Source organism: Saccopteryx leptura, chromosome 6, assembly GCF_036850995.1.
Source record: "Saccopteryx leptura isolate mSacLep1 chromosome 6, mSacLep1_pri_phased_curated, whole genome shotgun sequence".
In the NCBI taxonomy this organism is placed as follows: Eukaryota; Metazoa; Chordata; class Mammalia; order Chiroptera; family Emballonuridae; genus Saccopteryx; species Saccopteryx leptura.
The window spans coordinates 128,637,103-128,647,717 of record NC_089508.1 but is presented as its reverse complement, the minus strand read 5'-3'; the positions used below and the strand labels follow the sequence as shown (position 1 = coordinate 128,647,717).

The following is a 10,615-nucleotide window of genomic DNA, read 5'->3' as shown; positions in this document are numbered from 1 at the left end:
AAGTATTGACTTCAAGCCCCAGGGACCAGAAGTAAGATTCAGTAACCCTCTTGTCAGTCAGCCTGTTGTGACCATGCTGACCTTGTCTGCTGAAGATGAGTATAAACTGTATAAGACCCCTGCCCCCGGACCCCATTCAACAGAGGACAGGTGGCTTCAGAGCTTCCCAGAGGCCTGGGCAGAAACGGCAGGGCCAGGATTAGCAGTACAAAGGCCTCCGGTGGTAGTATACCTAAAGCCCTCCGCTACCCCCGTAAGGGTCAAACAATACTACATGAGTAAAAAGGCCCGAGAAGGCATTAGGCCTCACCTCAAGAGGCTACTAGGACAGGGGATCCTGAGGCCTTGTCAATCAGAATGGAACACCCCCCTGCTACCAGTGAAGAAACCAGGGACAGGGGACTATAGACCAGTCCAGGATTTGAGAGAGGTTAACAGTCGAGTAATGGACATACATCCAACGGTCCCAAACCCTTACAACCTCCTCAGTACCCTCAGTCCTGACAGGAAGTGGTATACAGTACTGGACCTGAAAGATGCCTTCTTCTGCTTGCGCCTGCATGAGGACTGCCAACCCCTGTTTGCTTTTGAATGGACGGACCCTGAGAATGGACTCAGTGGACAGCTCACCTGGACTCGGCTACCCCAGGGCTTCAAGAACTCTCCCACCATCTTTGACGAAGCGCTGCACCAGGATTTGAGTGCTTACCGAGCCTCCACCCCTGAGGTAACTCTGTTGCAGTATGTTGATGATCTATTACTTGCAGCCGCCACCAGAGAGCAGTGCAAACAAGGAACTGAAAAACTGCTTGCCGAACTGGCCAAACTGGGATACCGGGCATCCGCCAAAAAGGCCCAGATCTGCCAACCCGAAGTCACCTTCCTGGGCTACTCTCTCCGAGACGGTAAGAGATGGCTAACTGAGGCGAGGAAAAAGGCAACAGGAGGGCGGATGAAGAGGCTCGAGCGGTAGCCATGAGGACTGCCTCCAACATCCTCACTATAGAAGCAGAGCCATCCCCCACCCTGACCCACTTAGAGGAACCTGAGGATGTTCGGAAGTTCCTCCAGATGGCCCACCATCTTACCCACCTTGGGACTGACAAACTGGTACAACTGCTTCAAGATGATAAAACATTGACTACCCCCGAGAAGAGGCAAATAGCAAAGGAAATAGTCAAAGCTTGTAAGGCCTGCCAACTGGTGAATGCCTACCCAACAAAAGGAACCAGTGGAACCCGTCTCCGAGGCACCAGACCAGGCCAATATTGGGAAGTAGACTTCACTGAGGTAAAACCTGCCAAGTATGGACTAAGGTATCTCTTAGTTTTTGTAGACACCTTTTCAGGATGGGTAGAAGCCTTCCCTACCAAGCATGAGACGGCGGCGGTGGTAATTAAGAAGATTATGGAAGAAATCTTTCCTAAATTTGGCCTTCCAAAGGTAATAGGGTCTGATAACGGACCGGCGTTTGTGGCCCAGGTAAGCCAGGGGGTAGCCAAAATATTGGGGATTGATTGGAAACTACATTGTGCTTATAGACCCCAAAGTTCAGGACAGGTAGAGAGAATGAATAGAACAATTAAAGAGACCTTAACTAAATTAGTCATAAAGACTGGCCATAGAGATTGGGTAATGCTCCTACCATATGCTCTTTTCCGGGCTCGGAATACCCCTTCTGCTAAAACTAACCTAACCCCCTTTGAAATACTTTTTGGAACCCCTCCGCCTATTCGAGATTTATCCCCCTCTGACTTAAATATCCCAAATACCCCTTTGTCCATTAGGTTACAGGCCCTGACCAGAGTACAACATTGCCTATGGAAGCAGTTGTCTGACCTTTACCAGCCGGCAGGAGACGGGACCCCACATCACTACCAAGTCGGGGACTTTGTCTACGTCCGGAGACACCAACACCGGACCCTCGAACCCCGCTGGAAAGGACCCTACCAAGTCCTCATCACACCCACTGCTGTAAAGGTCGATGGCATCGCTGCTTGGATCCATATTTCACACCTCAAGCCTGCTCCTGCTCCTGATGACCAGTGGACAGTGGAGAAAACAGATAATCCCCTCAAGCTGCGTGTCCGCCGCCGCAACAAATCCCCACCAACCGACCCGGCAGACATGGCAGGTGATATCGGGGACCAGTGACATAGTATGGGAAGTGACTTCCAATGACTATCCCCCCTGGACTTGGTGGCCGTCCCTGTATCCAGACCTTTGTCAACTCGCAGCGGGGTTAAAAACTTGGGATATTCCTACTGTTGACCCAAGTGACCCACCTCCCTGCAAATCTGGCCAATGCCCGTGTGGGGGAAATGGACCTACAGGACGGGGGTTTGGGTGTGCAGATCCGAAGCTAAGGGCAGCCACTAGAAGGACTGATTTCTATGTTTGTCCTCGCGATGGTCGGGATCGGAAGGTTGCTTGGGACTGTGGGGGTTTAGGGGACTTCTATTGTAAGGCATGGGGATGTGAAACTACTGGAACAACTTATTGGAGACCTACCTCCTCCAGGGATGTTATTACTGTAACTCGAGCCACCTGGGGAAATACCCCAGGGTTGAGTAAGTCCTCCTCTTGCCTGGGGGATGGGAATCCTACAAATTGGGGATATAACCATGCCAAGGCCACTCGGACAGTCATGTGGTCTGGAGAGGGACCATGCACCAATTTCACCTGTAACCCACTGAATATTACCTTTACCCACCATGGAAGAAGGCAGGATAATGCATGGCTAAAAGGCAGGCAGTGGGGCTTAAGAATGTATGTGTCAGGATTTGATGCTGGATTAACGTTTAAAATTAAACTCCAGATAGGCACCGCTGGAGGCAGCCCATTAGGACCTAACAAAGTACTGGCTGACCAAAGGGCCCCAAGGCCTAGCAAGCCCCTTTCAGTCCCGGTGCAAGCTACTCCATCCCCGAGAGATACAGTCAGCAGCCCAGCCAGTGTCAGTAGTACACCCCTGTCACAAACCACGTCAGGTTCAACCACGGGGCAGCGATTATTAGATCTAATAAGAGGTGGTTTTGAAGCTTTAAATAGCACCCACCCCAACCTTACTGACTCCTGCTGGATATGCTTGCAGGCAGGGCCTCCCTATTATGAAGGGGTCGCAGTCAATGGGAGCTACTATGAGAACAAAAGCCCTTCCCAGTGTAATTGGGGCAGGCGTCACATGCTTACCCTCCCAGAAGTGAATGGACAGGGAATATGCCTGGGGACCCCGTCTGCTTCAGACAAGGCCCGATGCCTGCAGACTATTTCAATTTCTCCTAACAGTTCCTATTTAATCCCTGAGAAAGGAACTCGGTGGGCATGCAGAACGGGCCTGACTCCCTGTGTGTCCACTCAGGCCTTTAACAACTCTCAAGATTTTTGTGTAATGGTTAGGGTTTTCCCCCGCCTTATATATCATGGAAATGAGGACTTTGAAGAGGCGGTTGAAGGGCGGACCAGGTATAGAAGAGAGCCTGTCACACTCACCCTAGCAGTACTGCTGGGAGCCGGGGTATTGGCAGGAGTGGGAACAGGAGCTGCTGCCCTAGTTGAAGGGCCCAAACAAATGGCCTCGCTAGAGTCTGCTATTACCCAGGATTTAAGGGCTGTAGAGCAGTCAATAGAAGCTTTAGAAAAGTCACTGACCTCCCTCTCTGAGGTCGTGTTGCAAAACCGACGAGGCTTAGACTTGTTATTTTTAAAAGAGGGTGGTTTATGTGCTGCTTTAAAAGAAGAATGCTGTTTCTATGCCGACCACACTGGAGTAGTTAGGGACTCCATGAATAAGCTGAAAGAAAGACTAAAGGCTAGGGAAAAGAGACTACAAGATCAGCAGGGATGGTTTGAAGGGTGGTATGCCAAAGCACCCTGGTTGACTACCCTCATCTCCACCTTAGCAGGACCCCTTATAGTGCTATTGCTAGTTATCACCATTGGACCGTGTGTCCTGAATAGACTCACCACCTTCCTGCAGGGGCAAATAGGAGCAGTAAAACTCATGATTATGAGACAACATTATGAGAAATTAGAACAGAACTCAGATCTCTAGGATTAGAGATATGCAACAAAGAAAGGGGGGAATGTAACAGTGGATTCCGTCTGATCTTTTTCGTCTGATTTTTGCTTAACTCATCTTGGCTTGTAAAACAATAACTGGCCCACCCGGCCCCTAGATGTTTGCCCAGGCTCCTTGAAGAAACCGCAGGCATCCGGTGTTTGAAAGGCAGGGCCGCAGGCATCTGAGGCAATCAATTGTTGCATTCGCCGAGTAAAATAGACACTGGAGACGTTTAGAGAGTTTAAACAAAGTTTTATAGAAAAGTGAGCTCAGGTGACGGTCACCAGTCACACCGAGCACCTACAATTTAGGGGTTTTTATAGCGTAGTCAGCAAGAAAAGAATGTTTTACTAAGAGAATTGTATTTTGACTAAAGGCAATTGCTAGGCTTTCTCAATGAGATGTTCTCATGAGATTTAAAAATCTAGGGAAATCCATGGAATGTCTTGTGTTGCTGCTGGGCTATCTTGCAAGTGCACTCTGCATATCTTTGGGTGAAAACTATTCTTAATGTTATGTTAATTTCTATAAAGACAAGCCTTTTAGAACTAATACTCTAAAAGCTTTTACTGATGTTATCACTATTCAAGTTATTTTGTATTTTGAATAATTTGCTACCTGACTTGTGACTCATAGATGTAAATTAACTGTTATCCCGAAACATGAAAACATAGTGAAACAAAAGTAATAATTAACACCTTCCTTACCTCAAGGACCGGGAATAGATTATATCACATCAATCACCCTGAGAACTGTTACAATTCCTCTCCCTGAAAATAGGTATAAAACTTGCCTGCTGAAGTGGCTCGGGGCTCTTGGCCATTTCCTTGCCTTGGGCCCGCTCGCGAGTGTAATAAACTTTTCTTTGTTTTACTCTGAGTCTAGACTTCTGTTGGTGCGTCCTCAGTCAACAACAGCAGAAGAAGATCAAAAACTGCTGATTGACAAAGTCACAGCAGAGAAGACCAATGGCTGCGGGGTGACAAAGTCACTGCAGTGAAGACCAATGGCTGCGGGGTGACAAAGTCACCACAAAGGATAGGCACAACGATACTCCCCCCTTTGACTTTTTAAATTAATCTGGCCTTATATCCCCCCTTTTCTGGGTGTGTGCTATTATTTGTGGCACAGGGATAATAGTACCGTGCTTTCCCTGTAGATTCGTAGTGATTTCTTTGGAAATGAGACAGAGGGTGTGAGTTCCACAGAAAAGCCTGTAAGCCCCTTGAACTGGGCTCATAGACATAAGAGGCTGGCTATGATATCCCTCGTAAAGGGTTAAAGTTTGTAGGAGAATTCCTTCTTAATCACGTTAAAAAGAATAGATTGTGACTTGTAAATGGGTAGAAAGCAGTGGCTGTGCACAGAGCACCCTTAGGCCTTCACTTAACATTTTTCTTCCCTAGCCTGTGATAAGTAGAGAAACATTCCTTTCTTCTTTGATCTGCAAATAGTGGTATATTCTGAGAAGAATAGAGTCAGAACTTAACTAGTGTTTAAATATAATAAATAAGTAATATTTGATTAGACAATAGTATCTTAGGTAAGGTATAGTAGGATGGCCCATTGTGTGGCCTAGGATGAGAGCGTAGTCAGCAAGAAAAGAATGTTTTACTAAGTAAGAGAATTGTCTTTTGACTAAAGGCAATTGCTAGGCTTTCTCAATGAGATGTTCTCATGAGATTTAAAAATGTAGGGAAATCCATGGAATGTCTTGTGTTGCTGCTGGGCTATCTTGCAAGTGCACTCTGCATATCTTTGGGTGAAAGCTATTCTTAATGTTATGTTAATTTCTTTAGAGGCAAGCCTTTTAAAACTAATACTCTAAAAGCTTTTACTGATGTTGTTATCGCTATTCAAGTTATTTTGTATTTTGAATGATTTGCTACCTGGTTTGTGACTCATAGATGTAAATTAACTGTTATCCGGAAACATGAAAACATAGTGAAACAAAAGTAATAATTAATACCATGTGATTGTAACTCAGTGTGCGTGTATAAAAAGGGAGCTATACTAGCATTTGGTAGAGATGCCTGGCAGTAAATGCTAACCGGAGAATAAAGAGAAAGAAAAGAATTCGGCTCTCTCACTCCATTTTCGCCGACGCCGTCTCCTCCTGTGGGACCCCTAGATCCCCCCCCCCCTCCCGGACCCCGGCATTGGCTCCTCCCGAAGTAGTCTCCCTTCGCCCGCTACCCACCCCGGTACCCCCTACTCCAGACCGCCCACTTCCGTCTGCGTCTTGGAAACCTCTGCAACGCCCCCCGCCCCCCGCTCCTGGCTGTCCATGAATTGTGCCTTTCCCTGCCCCGCCCCCCACTTCATTGTCCTAGCCCCACTACTTCATGTCCCACCTAGTCTCCTCCCCTCCCACGGCCCATCTCCCGCCCCCGCTTCCTTCAGGCGTACTTCATCACCCTCATTCAGTTCCCCGTCCTCAGAATCTAACGCGCCCTTCCTCGGCACGTGCGGTGAGCTAGGTTTCCAACCCGGCTACTTCCCGGCCCCTCAGGCGCGCACTGCGGCGGGCTGCGACCCGCGCCGACAGCATAATGAATGGCTTCAGCAGTAATTAGCGACCTGGTGGCTAATCACTATATACATTAACATTTTAAGTGCTTTTGAGAGCTCTGGGAGCGGAGGGGACAGGGGGGAGGGGCTGCGGACCTTTCAATGCTCCGGTGTCCAAGTGAATCCAAGTCTGTACAGCCGGCTGCGGGGGCGGGCGGGGGCGGAGCCTACTCAAAACCTGACCTCCCAGGCGGTATCAAACTGCACGCCCCTGCCTGTATGTCCCCCGGCCCCCCAACACCACCACCACCACCACCGCGGACGTTCAACTTAGGCTTTGCACACCCGATGGGTGGCGAGCTCTAGTCTTCCCTAACCAGACCGTTCCAACCTAGCTTCTTGCACTAGAGGGGTTTCTTCTCAGACCTAGCCGAAACTGCTGCCTTTGGAGTCCCACAACTATCCTGATCTTAAGAGCCTGGGTTCCCTCTCTCCACGCCAAACGCTGCACGCGGCCTTTGTGCCTTCTCAAGGCTGCTGTGCCTCATGCCTCTGGCTCCTATCGCTGTTCCAGATAGGCCCGCGTGAGCTGGCGCGGGGCGAACGTCCAGGAGACCGGGGAAGAGGTCGGTAATTCATACGTTGGGGCGCAAAGATTCACCTGCTCCAGCCACTCTCAAGAGGTGGTAAGGGGGTCTGCCCCAGGTTCTGAACAGCAGTGGCCAAGAGCTAGGAGTTCGAGGGTGCCGAGGAGGCGAGAGCAGCCGTGAGGCGGGAGAGGACTCCGGCAGCCTCTCTCCAGACTGGGGCCCAGCTCCCCAAGGCACTGACATGCCCTTCTGCCCCCCATCCCGCTCAGTCGTAGTGACCCCCACCTGGATCATGTGTGCCCCACTTTCTCAGTTCTGATTGTGAAGCTAAGTGAAAAGGTCAAGGGTGAGGTGCTGCTGGCGCAGTTCCAAGGAGGATACAGCTCCTCCAACCCCTCCCCTCCCTTCAACTGTTCTTCATCCCAAACCTCACCTCTGTCTTCACTGTTCACCTCTTCTGACAGGAGATCCCGGGCCACTCCCCGGATCCTACAAGGTTCCCGGAGAGAGGCACCCCACCCTGTAGCCTCATAATGCCTCCAAAGTTTCAATTTCCCACTTTACTCGTTTTTTGTTTGTTTGTTTTTTGTTATAGAGACAGAGAGAGGGACAGATGGGCAGGCAGGGAGAGAGATGAGAAGCGTCAATTCTTCCTTGCGTCTCCCTATTCACTGATTGCTTTCTCATATGGGGGGGGGGGGCTGCAGCAGAGCTAGTGACCCCTTGCTCAAGCCGGCGACCTTGGGCTTCAAGCCAGCAACCTTTGGGCTCAAGCCAGCGACTATGGGGTCGTGTCTATGATCCCACGCTCAAGCCAGCAACCCAGCGCTCAAGCGGGCGTCCAGGCCCGACCTTCTATCCACTGCGCAACCCCCTGGTCAGGCCTCCCTTTTCTCTCTTAAAATCTGTCTTAGCTCCGTAGGAAGAGAGGAAAAAGGGCGGGAGTAAACCTGCCTTCGCTCATTCTCTTTTTTGAAAAGGGACTCCAGACGGCTCAAGGTACCAAGACTGACTGACTGAACGAATTCCACCTGGGAGGAAGGGGGACCCACATCAGCAGAGAAGCATGCCTGGCTTACCTTAGGGCGTGCAGCTCTAAAGGACTTTTGGGCAGAGATGGAGGGAGCTTAACTCCCCTTGAGAAGAGATCTCCTGGTTCTCTTCCCATTCATTCAAGGAGCAGCCTGGCCCAGAGTCTCATTTCCCAACTCCCCGGGATTGTTCGAGGGCCCGGTGACCGCCAGCCCGGTCTTGGGCGGCGAGGCTAGGACCTCAGTCTCTGGCTTCCCTGCGAGGACCATGTCACGACGTAGTCGTTCCAGGGCAGGCGAGGAGTGGGACCAGAGCCAGCGCCTCCTGCACTTGCTGACCGTGCACAAGCCGTCCTTGAGAGAAAAAACCCTGGCTCGAGAGCGAAAGGGACGAAGTCGGAGGTGGGGGTGGCGGGGGCGGTGGTCCCCAGAGCAGTGGGGGAAAGAGCCGCGCCGCCACAGCCTGTGGGCCGCTTGTAAAGCTCACAATGGCAGGGAGGGCTCGGGAACCCGGCTTAAAGCGGCATTTGCACCGCAAACGCCATTTTTATTTAGTTACCCCGTTTTATAAAGGGTCAGCTCGGGAAGGGCTGGTGGCGATTTTAAGGGAACTTCGCCAAGTAACCCCCGGCACTGCCACTACGCTCCACAAAGCGCGGCGCTCTCCAGTCGGAGTAACGGTGGATCTCGCAGACTGTATCTGAGAAACTGGTGAGGTTAGGACTGGGACCAGCGGTCAGGGTAGGGGCGGGGCTCCAGGCAAGGCAACAGCTAAAGGCGCGGAGCACCGGGCGCTCATTGCGCGGAGTAGAGCCGCAACTGCTGGAGAGTAGTGTGAGGCTACGATCGTGTGGTCCCAGCCTGCCGCCGTGCCCTCATCGTTTCCTATGCGGGTCATTGCTCGGCGCGACACGCAACCATGCAGCCCCAAGGCGGAGGCGGCCCAATGGCGAAGCCCACGTCCCCGCGGTCCTGGCAACGACGACGAATGGAGAACTTCCGTAAGGTGCGCTCCGAAAAGGCGCCGGGGGGAACACGGGACCCAGGTGGGCGGCCCGGGCTCAGGCCCCTTCGCTGACGTGGCGCCAGGCGCCGTGCTCCTGCGGGTCAAGGAGGGCAGCAAGATCCGGAACTTGCTGGCCTTCGCCACCAATGGCGCAACCAACCACGCGCGCCATCGTCTTCAGTGGCTGTGGTCGGGCCACCACCAAAACCATCACGTGCACCGAGATCCTCAAGCGCCGCCTGGCTGGCCTGCACCAGGTCACGCGGTTGCGCTCCTGGAGCGTGCGCGAGGTGTGACAGAGCCTCCCGCCAGGGCCCACACCAGGGCAGAAGCCTGGCGAACCGGACGCCAGTCTCGGTGTACTGAAGAACATGCCCAGCTTCGCCATCCTCCTTTCCAAGGATGCACTGGATCCGCGCCAACCCGGCTACTAACCCCCGAGTCCCTATTCTGGCTCGTCCCAGCCAACCGCGGGGACGTCCAAATGGAACCTAGGGGAACCCCCTGCTGGAGAAGGCTCAGCGAAGCGGTCACAACCTGAGCCAGGTGCTACGGAAGAGGACCTGACGGCGTGAACTCCCGTCTCTGGGCCATCTAGAAGGCCTGGATTTTACCCTTGGCGCCTCAACCTTGAGACGCGCCTCCAGCCGTCACACCTCTGTCTTCTGGAGCTCACAGCCTGGTGTCAGCTCCTCAGATTGCCGTCATGGGCCCCCGCGTCCACCAGAGAAGGACCCCAGGGAAGACGCAGAATTCCACCTTCAGCTTTACTGAGCCATACTGGGAGGGAATGGTGAGCAGTGGTACTCTTGAGTCTTGCCCAGGACCTATAAGGTTATTCAAGGAGGGAATGGTGAGCAGTGGTACTCTTGAGTCTTGCGCAGGACCTATAAGGTTAAAAGCACCCAGCATTCATGGGAAGGGGACACTGAAGTGTGGAAGCCGAGATCTCTGGGAGTCACCCTCACCCATTGGCAGCAGAGGGCAAGGAGTGAGAAACTGCTTGGGGGCAGGGGAGTTTCAGTTTCTGGAAGCCCTGTTCTGCCCCTCATCCCAGGAAATTTACCTTTCTAGTCCCCCCCCCCTTTTTTTTACAGAGACAGAGAGAGAGTCAGACAAGGATAGACAGACGGAAACAGAGAGATGAGAAGCATCAATCATTAGTTTTTCGTTGCGCATTGTGACACCTTAGTTGTTCATTGATTGCTTTCTCATATGTGCCTTGACCGCGAGCCTTCAGCAGACTGAGTAACCCCTTGCTCGAGCCAGCGACCTTGGGTCCAAGCTGGTGAGCTTTTGCTCAAACCAGATGAGCCCGCGCTCAAGCTGGTGACCTTGGGGTCTCAAACCTGGGTCCTCCAATCCCAGTCCGACGCTCTATCCACTGTGCCACCGCCTGGTCAAGCCATTTTCC

At 52.0% G+C, this 10,615-nt stretch overlaps 1 protein-coding gene across 1 annotated transcript; it reads left to right on the top strand.

Moving 5' to 3' along the window:
• The first annotated feature begins 8,771 nt into the window (after positions 1–8,771).
• Positions 8,772–9,960, top strand: RPP25 (ribonuclease P and MRP subunit p25). Its single transcript, XM_066342411.1, is given in 3 exon segments — positions 8,772–9,231; positions 9,233–9,345; positions 9,347–9,960. Coding segments are annotated over 3 exon segments (660 nt in total). The 5' UTR covers positions 8,772–9,114; the 3' UTR covers positions 9,777–9,960.
• Positions 9,961–10,615: the final 655 nt, after the last annotated feature.